The sequence below is a fragment of the Prinia subflava genome, chromosome 27, assembly GCF_021018805.1.
Source record: "Prinia subflava isolate CZ2003 ecotype Zambia chromosome 27, Cam_Psub_1.2, whole genome shotgun sequence".
Taxonomy (NCBI): Eukaryota; Metazoa; Chordata; class Aves; order Passeriformes; family Cisticolidae; genus Prinia; species Prinia subflava.
In genome coordinates this window covers 1,650,878-1,667,912 of record NC_086273.1, presented here as the reverse complement: position 1 = coordinate 1,667,912, position 17,035 = coordinate 1,650,878, and the positions used below count along the sequence as shown (strand labels likewise).

Here is a 17,035-nt window from a genome sequence, read left to right as displayed (position 1 = left end):
AAAGGTCCTGCCCCTGCCTCAGGGCTTGGCCAGTGCCACTGGGAGAAAATCAACTTCCAACTTTTGCCCCACAACAGGGAGGAGCAGCAATTCTTGGATCAGAGAGTGGGGTGGAATGGCGTGTTGTCATAGTTGACATGAAAAGAACCACACGAGTGTTGGAAATAAGGGCCAGGAGAGCTTCTTCTCCTTTTAAAAGGCTTTTGTTGAATTCAGCTCTTGGGGTGTGGGCTCAAGGGTTTGTGCTCCACTCCCTCCGCTGCTCCCAGGTCACCGTCGAGGAGGAGGAATCCTTCAGCTCTGCCGCCCAATATGGCAGGTCCGGGGCTTCCTCCTCACGAGAGACATCAGGACGACCTCTGGTGGCTCACAGTCGAGGGGTTGTCATTCTGTCCCTGTTCCCTGTTTGTTAGGGTGTCTTTCCCCAATTGCTCTGAGAGAGAGCTTTACTTCTTCCCTGCCCAAGGGAGTCACTTATTAAGCTTTCTTTGCTTTTGGCTCTTTCTTTTCTAGGGATTGTTTCTCTAAATGCAGTCACGTCGCAGTTCATTTGCATATTCGAGGCACGCGGACACCATTTGGAAGTACGGGTGGGCACAGGGGTCACTATTCGAGAATGGCGAAGTGACGAGACGGCGCAGCGGAAGGGACGAGGACCATTGGGAGTGGGAGCGGAGCGGCCGAGGCGGTTCCCGACAGAGGTGAGGCCCAGGCACAGCCAGGCAAGGAATGGGGTACAGGGGAATAGAGCAGGGGAGGGGTACAACTAGGTAAGGGGGGGATGCCATCAAGCGCGGTAGGGACCAACTTTCAATCAACAGCAACACATTAAAACTTAACATGGGTTTATGAATAACAATACAGTAACTACAGTAACCCTTTAACATTCTTATAGTTAAAAACAGTGATTAACTCTTTAACCCTTTAAATATTTATTTCCAACAACTGTACCCCAGACAGCCTCCAATCACCACATCTCCCACCAGCTCTTTTCTGTTTGTCAACAGAAGGAGACAGAACTTTCCTTGGCAGTGGGAGTGTTGCCAAAAATTTGGTAAAAATAAAACCTTAACACCAATGTAGAATCGGGCAGAAGAATTCTTTATTTGTCTCGATGCACAGGGGGATAGCTCCTCTTAAAGCTGTGCATGCTGATTACAGGAAAGTTTCTGTTTATATTCTGTATTTTGGATACATATTCCTTGATTGTCCTGGACAAAACATACATATGATAATCATTTCCCCGAAATCATTCACATATTTCCCCTCCCCTTTTTCCTGCACTCTTCTGTCCTGGGGGTCTCTCTGGTGGTCCCTGGTGGTCACAGACCCCAATGTTCCAGTTGGCCTGGCTGAGCTGGCAGGACACTGAGGCTGGTGAACTTCCAGTTCCCCTTCTTACACAATGGGCACTGTGTGGTTTCCATGGGCCAGAGGTTTTGGAGAACAAGCATTGTGTGAGCTCAGCAGGTGCAGACCATTTCTCATCCAGTAACATGAGGTCACAGAGTGGGCTCTGACATCACAGAGTGGATTATGTGAGGTCATTGAGCAGATGTGAAATCATAGACCATGTCTGTGACATCACAGAGTTGGCTGTGACATCACAGGGGGCTGTGTGATATCACAGGGGGCTGTGTGACATCACAGGGGGCTGTGTGAGGTCACTGGGGGCTGTGTGAGGTAACTGGGTTGGTCACTCTGCCCCAGCCCACCTCACAGTTCCCCCCACAGAAGTCCAATGCTGTTCATGCCCAGAGGGCTCCCCTGTCCCCCGGTATCCCCCTGGTGCTCCTGGAGCCACAACCTCCACCAAAGGATGTTCCACAGGATCCACCCCAGAGCCTGACACGGGCACAAGGGGCTGGGCTGTGTCACCAGCACATCAAGGACCTGCATTATCCAGGGCACTGTGGCCTGGCTTGGGTTCCCCAGGGCAGGAAAGATGTCTGGCAGCTGCAGCAGGGCCAGGGAAGGGCTCCAAGGTGGGGCTGGAGCCCTTTGGCTGTGAGCAGAGGCTGAGGGAGCTGGGCTTGTCCAGCCCCGAGCAGGGAAGGCTGAGGGGCTCCTCATGCCAGCCTGGAAGAGCCACCCAGGAGGGGATGGAGAACACAGAGCCAGGCTCTTCACCGGGGGCCTGGTGGGAGACAAAAGACAATGAGGATGGGGTGAAAGAGGGGAGGTTCAGCCAGGACAGGAGGAAACCTTTGTTCCCATGGGCTCAGCCAGGTGCTGAGATGCTGCCTCCTCCCTGTCCTTTGGGATTTTCCAATCCACACCAAATCAAGCCTTGAACCACTTGGTCTGACCCAGTTTCTGACAGCTGGGGCTGCTGACTTGCTGAAGTCCTTTCCAATTCAGCTCTCTCCTGATCCTGGGACAATGCTGGTCCCTGTTTCAGACTGGGGCAGAGCAGATGGGACAGGAGCCCTGCAGGGCTGTAGGGGACCTGCAGCTTGTGAGGTGCACGAGCACATCTTCATTGGCTGAGTCATTTGAGCACTTTGAAGAAAAGTCCAAGCTTTCCCACCAGGAGAGACCAGGAATTTCCTGGTGTTGTACAATGGCAGGAGAAAAAATCCTGATCTTCCCCTCTATTTGTGTCACTGGCTGGACTTGTGTTTTCCATGGAGCTGTGCCTTCCCTTGGTTTTGTTGGCTGACAATAAATGAACATCCCTCAGTGTCTCAGGCAGCTCCTTCTGCAAGGAAAGCAGGTGGGAGTTGGTGCCAAGGAGCTGAAAGCTGCAGGCACAGCCTGGGGTGGAGAAAGCTCAGATTTGCACAAGGCTGCTCTGAGTCCCAGGGGTTGGAATGGGGGAAATGGTGGGGTGGGGGTAGGGACAAAGTGTGATTGATTGTCAGCCATGAAGGGTCTTGATTTTCATATCTATTCAGAGTGCCTTAGGAGGAGCTTGGGATCAATATCAATTAGGGATTGCTGATATCAATCTATAAACAGGAAAAAAAAACTAAATAGGAAAAAAAATCCCTAAATTGTTTAAAATATAGGGTTTTTTTTCTTTGAATACACTTCTGTAATCTGTACAATTAACCAAATAAGAATGAAAGACTTCAAATTATTTTTTTTCCCAGGGGCTTGTCTGGTTTAGGGTGTTTTTAAATTTTAATGAGTCTATTGCACTGAATTCCTGAACTGAAGAGCTGAAGAATGAACCAGCTTCTAGAGAACTAAAATTCATTAGTGAACCTCCAGGGTTCTGAGGATCCATCCTCAGCAGAGCAGATGGAATAGATTCCAGGGGTTTCCAGCTGCTAAAGAGCTGTGAGCTCATCTGCAGGCACAGGGGCTCCATGGTGGCATCTGAGGGGTCTCTGGGCTCCTGAAGATCTGTTTGGTCACACTCAGTCACAGGGGCTCCATGGTGACATCCCAGGGGTCCTTAATCTTCCTAAGGGTCATGAGGTGACAGTCCCAGGGCTGCACAGTGACAACAGAGGTGTCTCTACGCTGCCAAGGAGCCAATTTGTCCCAGGCAGTGTCAGGAGTGCAGTGGAGACATCCCTGTGCTCCTAAAGAACAGCGGGGTCACAGACACTCACAGGGGCTCCAGGGGACATCCCAGGAGTGTCCAGGCTGCCAAAGAGCTGGGATGTCACAGACTCTCACAGGGGTTCCTGTCATGGGCAGAGTGGCAGCTTCAGGCACAGTTTAGTAGAGAAGCTCCTGTTGGGTCAGGAGGTGCAGAAAGGACTCCCAACACCCCAATTATACCCCCAAGCTCCCCCAAAGCAGGAGCCCCAGGCTTTCTAAACTTCTGTGAGAGGAGCCTGGGAGTACGTGGATCCAATCCAAGCCCCAGATTTTTTCAAGGATTTATCTTTAAAGCATTGTGGAGGTGGAATTGAATTGAATTGAATTGAATTGAATTGAATTGAATTGAATTGAATTGAATTGAATTGAATAGAATTGAATTGAATTGAATTGAATTGAATTGAATTGAATTGAATTGAATTGAATTGAATTGAATTGAATTGAATTGAATTGAATTGTGGAATTGAATCTTTTTACAACTTTGTCCCATAACACTAAGGATGGCAAACCAGAAGTATTTATAAATATACAGATAAGATTGATTATGAGCACGTTTAGACAAAAAGGTGTTAATCAGAATTATTTACTCCACAGAATAGGAGCTCTAACATCTATTTTAATATGGTGCTCTAGGAAGCAATTTTGAAAAAATTGTTTTGAAGCAAAACCAGTTATTAAGAAGAGATGGGTGTCACTCCTCAAGAAACATGACCTTGGGCAAATCTCTTTAGCTCAGCCTCCGGCAGTGACCTTGAGGGATGTCCCCACTCCAGGGAGGAATCTCCACACACTTCCTAAGAAGGGAAATGTCAGGAGATGCTGCAGTTAAAATTTGGGACGGGGCTTTTCTAGTCTGCAGTGCTGCCCTGTCAGTCAGATGTGCCCAGGCTGTGCCAGCTCAGCAGCTCTGCAGAAGCTCTCAGTGGTGTCCCTTGGTTGTTCCTTTCTCTGGGGATTTGACCAGCTCTGCCACAGCTTCAGCTCCCTCTCAGGATGTGGAACTTTGGGATGGAGGAGTCAGGCTGGGTTCAGCATTATTCACCCCAAAAGCAGCATGACCCCGCTCTTCATTTCCCCCTGGGGGCTTTGCAAGCAGGGCCTTGTTGGGGTTGTTGGAGCCCATTGCAGGCAGAGCCTCCTGCTGCAGCAGGAACTGCCTTTGCTGTGCCATGGCCAGGCCAGGCCCCGCTGCAGGAACAGCCCCAGGCCAGCCCCAAGACAGGGAAGGGCTCGGGCACAAGGGCAGAGGGCCGTGCTGGGAGCTGTGCAGGGAGAGCCTGGCACACCAAAGGCACCTTGGCAGCAGCAGCAGCTCCCTGCAGGCCACGGCCAGAAGCCTCCCTGGGCACCCGGCCTGGTGGCCACCACTGCAGAGCTGCTGGGCCAGGGCTGATTTGTGCCTGGGCTCTGCCCCAGCCCACAGAGTGTGACCTCAGCCCTGACTCTGGCACAGCCGCTGGGCCTGGGCCCTGCAGAGCCTCAAGGTCACCTGTGCCAGCCTGGGGCCATCCCTGCATCTGCCACTGTCACTTCTGGACTCGCTGCTGCCTCCAACCCTGAACCCCTCATCTACAGCCTGGGGAACCGGGAGCTTGAGGATGCCCTGAGGAATATGACCCCTCTGTGCTTTCCAGAAACAATGAAGTGCCTGTTTGTTTCTGCATAGCATTCAGAATGGAACTCATTCCAGGTCCAGACTGCTTTGTGTCTTTTTGGCTATTCTATTTGGTGTATTCTAGTTTTCCTTTTTTTTCTTTTTTGTAATATATATTTCCCATAATGGGATGCCATTAGTCACAGTATTGCAACATCCTTTTTGTTGGACAATCCCTTTTTCTCACCCTGAGACAGGGCTCTGGAGAGGCATTTTGAAAGCCTTTTTATTTATTTTCGGTCTCATGAGAATGGTGAGACAGTACAGCTGTTAAAGTTCATGCCAGCATAACCAGAAACTGAACTATTTTCTAATTACCATGTATTGTAGGAGCTTTTTGGCCTATCAGTTTTTGCCACACAACACTTCGAAACTTTTTAAGCCAATTATTTAAAAATACCTCACGTGGGTCCTACTGCAGTACATCTTTCTTAGTTCTATTTCTCCAGAATATCTAGTCTATTTGCAATGTCATCATTTGAAACTTGTTTCTAGTTCAATTTCTCTCTCAACAATGTCTGTCATATTCTATGACCTTTCTAACTCAGCATTATTTTATCTCAGAGTTTGCATACAGATGCACACTATGTGAACTTCTGTCAGGCTTTGAGAATTCTCTACAAATCCATTTCCCACACAGTATCCACCATGCTTGTGTTAAGCAGAGACAGTGAGAAGCCATGATCACTGTGCATTGATGTAAAATAAAGTGTCCTGCTGTGCCCTGTGTGTCCAAGATGCTTCCTGAGCCCTTCTGTGTCTCTGCAGGGGCAGTGCCTGTGAGCAGAGGTGCAGGGAAGAGACTCCCAGCACAGCAGCACAGCCAGGGACAATGGCCCTCCCTCTTCCCACTGCTGCTCTTCCCAGCTGCAGCCTCTCCTTGCCAGCCCTTCTGTGGCTGTAAGGCCCCAGGGCTGTGGCAGCTTGGTCACTGTCCTGCTGCGTGTCCCTGCTGTGCCCACAGGCAGGGACAGGCCATGGGCTCTGCTGGGACACAGCTGGGCTCCAGCACAGCAGCTGCAGCAGCAAAGGGCATCTCCGGAGGGCAGGCCAGGAAGGCTTTGCTCTCCTCCAGAGCTGCTGTCAGCAATGTGCTCCAGGAATGGCCTGGCAAAGCAAAGCCCAGTGCCTGGGGCAGAGGGGGAGTGTGCAGGGGGGCACACAGCAGTGTCCTGGCACAGCCAGAGCTGCTGGCATGGAGCTGAGGGAGCAGCAGAGCAGGGCCTGGGCTGTGTCTTTGTTCTGGGCACAGCCTGGGAAGGTGCCCCAGGGCAATTGTCCCACACCAGCCCCTGCAACCACCACTGCCAGCACAGGCATCTCACCTTTACCTGCAGGAGGTTGTTTGTCCCTGCATGGAGGGACACCAAGGCACCAGGCCAGCAGTCCATGTTTGCTGTGTGCTGAGGAGATTTCAGCAGTGCATCGTGTGTGTGTGGGGTGATGAAGCCCAGGGAGCACAAACACCATCAGCAGCACTCGGGGTGGCACAATGCCAGTGGCACAAACAGTGCCTTGAGGCCACTTCACTCTGAGAGTAACATCCTCTGGGAAAGCACCTGAATTCTTTACTGGGCTGTGCTTAGGACTGCACAGAGAGAAACATCCAGGGCAGGGAGGCTCCAGGGAAAAATGCTCAGGACAGCCAAGGAGTGCACAGAGAGACAATTGTGGTGGGGCTCTGTGTGGAGAAATCACAGCTGCCGCCCTTATGAGCCACTCTGAGGACCTGGACAGGGCTGTGCTGTGTTCTGGGTACTGACCTGGAACTGTGGGATATGGAAAAGGCCTTTGGTGTCAGGGATGTGGAGAAGGCTGGGCAGGGTCACTGTGGGACCCCTCTCTAAGCCCTTGGAAAGGGCAGAGCCATCCCAGAGTGTCTTGGGCACTTGGGAAGGGCAGAGCTGGAACCAGTCTGCAAAGAGGGCAGGGAGGGGCACTGGAAAGGGGATGTTGTGTGCCCATCAATGTCATCAATGTACTGCAGATGTCCTGGATCTCCAACATGTCTGGCAGAGCAGCGCTCAGTGCTGGAGTCACTTCATTCAAGGCACGGCAGTCCACAGTCAATCTCCATTCTCTGTCAGATTTGCACACAGGCCAGATGGGGCTGTTGAAGGGTGAGTGTGTTTTGCTGACCACCCCTTGGCTCTCCAGCTCTCAGATCATCTTGTGGATGGGCATCACAGCATGTTCTGTACTGTTGTGCTGGTTTGAAAGCAAAACCAGTGAGAGACTCCAAGTCAGAAATCTGATTTAAGAGGAGAGAGAGTGAAAAAAGTAAAATAAAAGAAAATAAAAGCAGTAGCACAAATAAAACTACTGACAGAGTCAGATATACAACCTGACACCCTGTTAGTTAGGGTGGTGGTAGCAGTCCAGATGAAGCGGTCTTGGTGAAGCAGTGATCCTGTAGAAAGGTCTGGTAGCTCTTGTCCTCTGGAAATCCAGTGGGTAAGGCCTGCTGTGCTGTCATAAATCCCAGATTATATCCAGGTGGGAATGCTTGGCTCCTCACCCTGGGTAGAGCATCTCCCAATGGAATGGTTTCATTCTATGAGTCATGCAGTGGGTCCTTGATTGCCCATTAAACATGGAGAGCTCCCAGAGGGAGTTACCTATGAGTCATGGGACAAGGCCTCGAGGGCCCATTAACAGAAGATAGTCTGGCGGGAAGGGGCAAGGGAAACACTGCCCCACCTAGTTTTAACAGCTCCTGAAGATGGTGATAGAATACATACTTGGGGCAATCTTATATTGTAACCTAGGACAACTCTCAGTGATGCACTGTTGAAGTGACAATTGGCACTCGATGCTCTTCCCCCTTCAGGAGTGCTACTGCAGATGGGTTCTCTGATAGTGCAGGCAAGGTGTTCAATTGCTTAACACCCTCTGTCTCTACAGCTGCTATCCCAAACACCCACTTGAGTCCTTTTGGGTCTTTGCAATACCCATTTGGAGGAAGTCTGTGCCCAAAATGCATGGGGCCTCAGGGCCAGTCACAACAGGGTGTTTCTTCCCCTCATTTCCAGTCAGGTTCACATCAGCTTCCACCAAAGGAAAATCCTGGGATCCCCTGTCACACCAGCAATAGAAACAGATTCTGTCTCGACATGCCTTGATGGGAATAATGTGCATTGCACACCAGTGTCAAGCAAGGTCTCATATTTTTGTGGTTCTGATGTGCCAGGCCAATGAGTCCACACAATCTAAAAAAAAAAGTTTTTCCCTAGCCTCTACCGGGTTAGAGGAAGGCCCCCTCTAAGCCTGGCTATCCTTCTTTCCCTGGGTAACTGGAACAGCTTCCTTCTTGCTGGAACTTCCTCTCTTAGTTGTTCCTTCCAACAATTCATGTAGCCGTTCTGTCAGAGCAGCAGTAGATTTTCCATCCCATCTCCACATGTCTTCCCCAGAATCATGCAGGAAGGACCGGAGCTCAGCTCATGGGCTGCAGCTTCTCTCCCTAATTGGAGGAGGTCTGCATTTAGTGCTAGAACCTCTGATCTCTACTGCAGAGATTTGGAGAATGTCCTCTTTCATCTCCTCCCTCAGTTTCTTGTGGTTCTCCTCTCTCTTGTCTTCTCATTTCTGCAGACGTGTTTCCACAGCTGCCATTCTTGCATGTGTTGGGCCATGCACAGCATCTGCAGACCCTTGGAGCTTCTTCTCCATATCCAGCACGGTCTCCTCCGTGTCATCCCCCTTCATTATTGCTAAAGCAGAAGAGTATTCCTGTGGCCCAAGTCATACAAGTTTTCACCACATCACAGGTGTACATGGTACCAAGTCTGGGTTCCTGGTGTTTAGGTCATCTGAGAAGACAATCTCTGCCACTGCCATTTCTCTCAAGCCTTGAATCCCTTGTTCTATGGTCTCCCACTGGGTTTGCTGCATCTAGAGATGGTCTGCACACAGATATCTTTGTGCCACACTTGCCAGCACCCGTTCCCAGAGACTGCAAGGGTGAGCCTCCCTCATCATTCCTTGGTCGATAACGGGATCCTGTGACAGGGATCCCAAATGCCTCGTTTCAGTGCCCTCCAGAATTGTAGCCTGGCCTGCAGCATCCCAAAGATGGACTAACCAACTAATTATAGATTCATCGGGTCATCGAGTGTAATCCTTCCCTAGGCCACAAGGGCCCTTCAGGGAAAAGGACTCAATAGTGGCTCATGATCTTTTACCAGTTGGTTGGGCTTCTGAATTTATGTCAGTTTTTTAGGCTTCTCATTTTGTGTCAGATGGTTCAGCTTCTGATTGGGTATCAGGAAGTGTTGAGGGGCCTTCACCTGGATCACTGTCCACTGGTCAGTTTTGCATGTGTGCTTCTTTCCCTTCTTTCCCACAGTGTTTGCCAGTGTCTTGGGCTCACTGTCTGGTTTAGCTGCTGGCTTAGGCTCACTGTCTGGTTTAGCTACAGCCTGAGTAGCTGGGCTGTTGGCTGCAGCCTGAGTGACTGGGGTAGCTGCTGATTTATCTCCCTGCCCCCCTGTCTCCATCTGCTGCCCTACAGTATCCAGCAGTGTGCCATAAGCATATGTCAAGGCCCAGCTTATTGCAATGATCCTTTTCTGTTTCGAATCATTCTGGCACTTCCATTTCAAATATTTTCCCACCTTGTCTGGGTTCTGAATTTGTTCACATGGAAAGTCCCAGGCTGTAGGGTCAGAAAATTCCCTCAGGGTTTGGCCCATTCTCTCCCATTCTCCACACCACTCAGGATTTTGCACACCTGGGTCTACTTCTGGGTCAGGGGTCTCATCAGCTCCTCTGGACATTTCAGCCCTCATTCTACAGAAGCTACAAACCATACAGAGGAAGTTCACTAGATGAAATACCAGGAAAATGGGATCCGTTATATTCAGGGGAAATTGAACATTCTCAAAAAATGGTGTAACAGATCCAAAAGAGAAGAGGGAAAGGACAGGTTGCAAAGCTTCATCCCCTACTCCTCCTCTAACAAACTGGGTGCAATTACTAATAAATCCCCAAAACACGCTGCTGTAACTGGGATGCAGGGTACCACGAAGAAACCATAAACCAAACATAGCTGGCACAAACTCCAGCACCTTTATCATCTTTCTATAAATGATAATCCTTGAGTCCAGGAGGACAGCTATCCTAATTTGTGCTCACCTGCAGTAAAAGCTACGCGTTAGGGACAATACTGCAGCTATTTCCAGGTAAGAAAACAAACCTAGGGACCAGACAGATATTAAAATCTCAAAAAGGGGGAGACCTGTGCCTCAGCCACCACCAGCACCTTGCAGCTGCCTGGGACAGGAGGCAGAGGTGTGTGGTGGGGTGTCCCCAGGGATGTCAGGCTGTGCCGTGGCTGCCAGGCCATCTCAGCAATGCAGGGCTGTCCCTGTGGGTGCCACAGTGTCCTCTTGGGTGCCAGGCTGTCCAGTGGCTGCCAGGCTGTCCCCAGTTATCCTGGGCTGTGTCTGTGGGTACCAGGCTGCCCTGACAGGTTCCAAGCTGTCCTGAGGGCTGTCAGGCTGTCCCAGGGGTGTGACACAGTGCCCATCTGGGCAACCTGGGGTACCCCATGCCCACTGTGGGTTGGCCATGATCAGCTGCAGGTGAGTCAGGTAAGAGGATCCACGCCCCCAGGCAACGAGGGGCACTGGAATAGGAGGAGGAGGAGGAGGAAGAGGTGGAAGGGGAGAAGGAGGAGGCAGCCTGGCAGGGCTCACTTGGGAAAAAAGGTAATCAGTGATGGGATAGTTCAGGACAGGGCTGGCCTGGTCGTTCAGCAGCTGGAAATGGTGGGACTGTCCCAGTCTGCACCAGCTGGGGAAGGAGAACCTGATGGGGACAGCAGAGGGGTCTCAGTGCTGAATCTCCAAGAGAGCACAACATCAATCAGCCATCAGAGCCAGGTTGGGGCTGTACCTGATCCTGGACATCACCACCTGGCTGCAGGACTCATTGATGGTGCAGAGGTGGATGGGGGGAAAGAAGCAGCTCAGATCCTCACAGCCAGGATGAAGAGCAGGTGGCACAGAGGCAGCACACCTAAAGACTGAGAGTGGGGCTGGGACCCCTGGTGAGAATGAGGAAGGAACGCTGAGCCACAGTCAAGACCTAAAGCCCAGAGCTGAAATCCAGAGTCCATGACCATGGCCTCCTGTTCAAGAGAAGCACAAGATCCCCTCCTCTCTGGCACCATCACTTCTCCCAACCAGGTACCAGCCCCTCTGGCACCCCTGAGGCAGTGGGGTGGGAGGCTGTTAGGGTCCCCCTGGGCCCTTCAGCACTCCCGAGGTAGTGGGATTCAGGTTGAGGGAGTTCAAGAGAGGTTTTGCTTTCCCCCAGGTGCCCTGCCTCTTTCCTCACACCCTCTCCCTCCACAGTCCATGCTCTGCCTGGTCCTTGACATCTCAGAGATGACCACAGGGGTGCCAGGGCTGTTCCTGGGCTGTGCCTCCAGCAGGACCCTCAGGTGACGACAGGGGTCACCCCATGCCAGGGGACCCTGGGGAGGGGGTGCAGCCCCTGCCCCACACATCTGGGGCTGACGGGGCCCCGTGCCCAGCACGGCCTCCACCTCCATCAGCACCGTGGCCACCGGCACCGCTCAGGACTTGGTGAAGCCACAGCTGCCGGCGCTGTCCCCGTGGGAGCTGACACTCATCTCCAAGGGGCTCTGGGAGTGCCACCGAGCCGGGACGTGCCAGGCCGTGCCATCCAACCAGTGACATGCCATTCCACCCCACTCTCTGATCCAAGAATTGCTGCTCCTCCCTGTTGTGGGGCACAAGTTGGAAGTTGATTTTCTCCTGGTGGCACTGACCAAGCCCTGAGGCAGGGGCAGGACCTTTCCCTGGAGCTCTGAGGGCGCTGGGTTTTTTCAGCTGCAGCAGAGCAGACGCAGCTCAGAGCTCCCCGGGGGCTGCGGCTCCTCCCGAGGGGCAGCGCGGGGGCAGCTCCGACCTCTGCCCCGGGGGAGCAGGGACAGCACCCGAGGGAAGGGCTGGGGCTGGGCCAGGCCAGGGCTGGGCTGGAGAGCAGCAAAAGCTTCTTCCCCCAGAGGGGCTCAGGCACTGACCAGGCTCCCCAGGAAATGCTCACAGCCCCAAAGCTGCCAGAGCTCCAGGAGCCTTTGGACACCGCTCCCAGGGATGCACAAGCTGGGATTGTTGGGCTGTCCTGGACAGGGCCAGGGCTTGGACTCCATGATCCCCGTGGCTCCCTCCCAGCTCAGCCCATTCTGCAATTCTCACCCTTTGGCTCAGCCTTTGTGTCCCCTGCAGGTGCTGGCAGAGCTGTTGGGTGGGGCAGGAGCAGGGCAGCCCCAGCATTCCTGTCTGTGTGACACAACAGTGACAGCCCCAACATTCCATCCCTGGAGACGCTCCAAGGGAAGTGTCCACATCTGGGTCCAGTCATCACAACTGACCAGCCACTGACCCTGAGTGATCACAGCCCTGCCAGCCCGGAGGCACCGCTGGGGCAGCTGCATCTCAGCCGTGTCCCAGCTCCTGCAGCTCCTCCTCTGCCCCAAACCCTCCTGCACCACAGGAGGGCTCATTTCAGTGCCCCTCAGGGGTCTCCTCTTGGGGCTGTAGAACACCTGGCAATGGAATTTTGGGGTGAAAAGTAGAGATTTTGGTCCTCCCTCGAAAGGCCACACATGAAACTTTGTTCCTTTTGCCTTGGCGCCTTGGAGGCCCCCAGGTGTTTTCTGCACTGAGTTCCAGTCCCCAGCGCTCACTGAAGGCGCTCCCTGCAAATGTCACACTGCCAGTGCCCTGTCCTTGTGTCACCTGCTGTGGATGGGCATGAACAGAGCTCCTGGACTGGCATTTCCAATTGGAAACCAAAACTGAGGGACAGGAGATGCTTCAATACAAGAACTGGAATGGGAGCATCTGTTGAGGGGGAAATCTCCGCTTCCTGTGCCAGCCCATGTGAAGTCTGGAATTCTCTTCTGCTGAGGAACTTGAGGTGTCTGGCTGAGCAGGAAAGGTGAGCCTGAGACAGGAGTTTTCCTTTGCTAAAGCAAAGCCTCAGCCTAGAAAGAACATTGTGCCATTGGAAAAGAGGGATTGTGTTAAAAGAGCTGTCACATCCCTGCTAGCTTCGAGATGGAAAGTTGTGGTGCCATCCTTTCCTTCCTTCGAACCCTCAGCTGGAACTTGGATTGAACAAGGACATGAGGAGAAAGGAATTTCCCTCCCAGGACAGGGCTGTGGTGCAACACATCCCCCAGCAGGAGTCTGGAGCAGCCCAAGGCTCTGTGTGCCCAGGCAGAGGCAGGCAGGACGCAGAGCTGTCAGCAAAGGAAGGGCCCAGCCAGGTGGGGCAGCCGGGGGATGACGACAGCCTGCAGGGACAGAGGCGCAGGGCATGGACACCGTAGCACAGCCTGGGCTGCACAGGGCACAGGCATGGGCAGCAGCTGAAAGGCCCTGACACAGCCAACTCCTGCAGCACTTGGGCCATGGCTGCTGGCCCTGGGCCTGAGGCATCAGGAGGGGACAAGTGACCCTTGCAGGCCTGGGGCCTCATTGCCTCCTTGTCCCTGCTCAGCAGCCTGGCAGGGGCCGCCCCATGGTGCTGCCCTTGGCATTGCACATCCCCACATCCCAGTGGCCCGGGAAGAGCCCTGAGCAAGGAGGGAGGGACAGGATCTGCCTTGGCAGGGGCTGGGGCTCAGGCCTTGGCCCTTGGCATTCCTGAAACACATCCAGGTTTGGTCAGCATCAGAGACACCTTTGCCTTGTTTGTCCCCACCTGTCATCACTGCCTGCAGTGTTCTGCTCTGACTGGAACCTGGGGACACTTTCTCGGTTGTGTTCCTCTCTGGGACCCATTAAAACTTTAAGAAACCTCGGAGTTTCAATTTAAGTTTGCTTTCTTGAGAAGTTTCCTGCACACTCTCTCAGGGAATGAGTCTGATTTAATTAAAACCAAATCCCATAGAGACTAATTAAAGCTTTTTTGCTGTTTCTGTGCTGCTGAGCTGAGCCAGGGTCCTGTCACAGAGGCAGCTCCTGGCAAGCAAGAAGAGCTTTAAAAAGACATTTCTCCTGAGGAGCAGCTCCTCTTCCAGCCCAGCAGGGCTGAGAGCACTGCCTGCAGGTACCTGAGAGCAGGAATGAAGCAGACAGGCTCAAAGAAACTGGAAGGACAATTCTGAGCTTCTTCGTTGAGAAATGTTCCCCACTTGTGACACAGTCAGTCTGTGGCTGCAGGGATCTCCTCAAGCTGAGCCAGGACAGCACTGAGGTGACTGTAAGGATGGCTCTGCTGCCCTTGCTGCTTTGGGGGAGGATGTGCTCCAGAGTGGGGCTGCCCTGGGCACCGTCAGAGGGACAGGGCAGGACGGCTCCTGCTGCCAGGGACGGCTGCAGGGGCTGAAGCTGGGGCTGCAGCCAGGGCTGCCCAGGGCTGTGGTGCAGAGCAGGTGCTGCAGCCCTGAGGGCTCTTGGCCAGCCCAGGGCATCTGCCACCTGCCAGGGGCAGCTCTCAGCCTGCCTGGGAGCTCACATGGACTGTGGGGAGAAGTTGGAGGTGGAAGGAGCCACCCCCATCAGGGCAGATTCCTGCTGCTGTGGAGATGGTGCTGCATGGCCAGGGCTGCTCTCAGCTTTGTCATGGAGGAAAGGGAAAGGGGCTGTCAGGGTTGTCTGTGTCACTGACACTCCTGCACTGTCACCCTGGGGATCAGCAGATGTGCCTCAGATCTCCCTCAGAAAGTGCCTCCTCACCCTCCTCTAGCTACAGACAGCAGCAGCAGCACCTTGGCTTGCAGCATCTGTGTTTGTCTGAGCTGCCCTTAAGGCCCTGGTGCCAGGGAGATGCCCCCGGGCAGTGCCCTGTGCTGGGAGGGGTGTGCAGGGCAGAGCTGAGCCCCCAGGGCTGGGCTGGGCTCTGGGAGCACTGGCAGGGACAAGGCTTGGATAGAGAGAAACATCCCCCAGTAGGCACAACTCCAGGCAGCAGAGAGACAGACCAACCTTGGATATCCCTTTCTGTCCAGAAACACAGGAAAAAGAAAAAAAAAAAAAAAAAGCAAGAGAAAAGTTTAGTGAAATTTATTTTTCAATTGCAGGTTTTAAAATTCCACTTTATTTTTCAAGAAACATTTAAGTGCCATCACCCTGAAATAGGGGGAGGTGTAATGAGCAAAGGGCACCTATGTGGGGAGCAGCAGGTCTAAGTGCACAGGGGCACAGGGAGCTCTCTTCTTCGTCTGGGCTTCCCTGTGTTCAGGCTAAGAGCAAGGCTGAAGATGAGGTGGGAACTCAGCAGCACAAACCCAAACTCCAAAGCAGAAATCATTAGTAAAATTCCCCCATAAGAAAAGAAATTGATTAGAGAGGATTCCTAATTAAAGAGCAGAGGATAGACTCAAGGAAATCTCTCCCAGCTTGTCAATGTGTTCTTTCAACAGTCCACCATGGCCAGAGTGAAGAAATGTCCAACAGCAGCTCCATCAGCCACTTCCTCCTGCTGCCATTGGCACACACGCGGCAGCTGCAGCTCCTGCACTTCTGCCTCTTCCTGGCCATCTCCCTGGCTGCCCTCCTGGCCAACGGCCTCATCATCAGCGCCGTAGCCTGCGGCCACCTCCTGCACAGCCCCATGTTCTTCTTCCTGCTCAACCTGGCCCTCAGCGACCTGGGCTCCATCCTCACCACTGTCCCCAAAGCCATGCACAATTCCCTCTGGGACACCAGCAACATCTCCTATGAAGGATGTGTCATCCAGCTCTTTTTCTTCGCCTTTTTCATTGCAACAGAGTTTGCCCTTCTCACCGTCCTGTGCTACGACCGCTACATGTCCATCTGCAAACCCCTGCACTACGGGACCCTCCTGGGCAGCAGAGCTTGTGCCCACATGGCAGCAGCTGCCTGGGCCAGTGCCTTTCTCTACGCTCTGCTGCACACAGCCAATACATTTTCCCTGCCTCTGTGCCATGGCAATGCCCTGGGCCAGTTCTTCTGTGAAATCCCACACATCCTCAAGCTCTCCTGCTCACACTCAAAACTCAGGGAACTTGGGCTCACTATGCTTAGCGCTTTTCTATATTTTGGCGGTTTTGTGTTCATTGTTTTCTCTTATGTGCAGATCTTCAGAGTCGTGCTGAGGATCCCCTCTGAGCAGGGACGGCACAAAGCCTTTTCCACCTGCCTCCCTCACCTGGCTGTGGTCTCCCTGTTCCTCAGCACTGGCACATTTGCCTACCTGAAGCCCCCCTCCATCTCCTCCCCATCTCTGGATCTGTCATTGTCAGTTCTGTACTCGGTGGTGCCTCCAGCCCTGAACCCCCTCATTTACGGCCTGAGGAACCAGGAGCTCAAGGCTGCAGTGTGGACACTGATCACTGGAAAATTTCACAAACACTAAACTGCTCATCCAGTTACGCAAATCACTTTTAATAAAAGTCACCTTTGATACATCTTGGTGGTTTGGTTATTGGGGTTTTTTTCTTTGTTGTATTTTTCAGTGATGTTCACAAAGCAAGGCCATTGTTTCTTCCATTTCTTGTGTTGTTGTCCTCCACATTTTCTTTGGTCCTAGACTGTGTCAATGAGGAGCTGTGCCCTTCATGGCTTTTAAATGAGCAAAAGGATCTCCCTGCAGACTTTTCACAAGAGATCCCCCTTTTGTTCCCTTCTCTGTGGCTGCAGCAGCAATGTCTGTGTGCAGAGCTGGGGCAGATCAGTGCTGGCACAGCAGCTGTGCCCAGCAGCAGCAGCACTTGGTGTTGCCAGTGCTGCTGCCGTGGCCCTGCCCCGCTGCCCTCCTGGCCCTGCTGTTGCTGTAGGGCCTGAGTGCTCTCGGGGCCGGGCACAGGGCTGGGGGTGGCAG

The 17,035-nt window shown here is 52.9% G+C and overlaps 1 protein-coding gene across 1 annotated transcript; it reads left to right on the top strand.

The window, feature by feature from the left end:
* Nucleotides 1-312: 312 nt before the first annotated feature.
* LOC134562311 (olfactory receptor 14J1-like) lies at nucleotides 313-16,570 on the top strand. The gene is made up of 3 exons (XM_063419696.1): nucleotides 313-319; nucleotides 514-701; nucleotides 15,629-16,570. The coding sequence occupies exons 1-3, from the start codon at nucleotides 313-315 to the stop codon at nucleotides 16,568-16,570; spliced, it is 1,137 nt and encodes a 378-aa protein (XP_063275766.1).
* The last annotated feature ends 465 nt before the right edge of the window (nucleotides 16,571-17,035 follow it).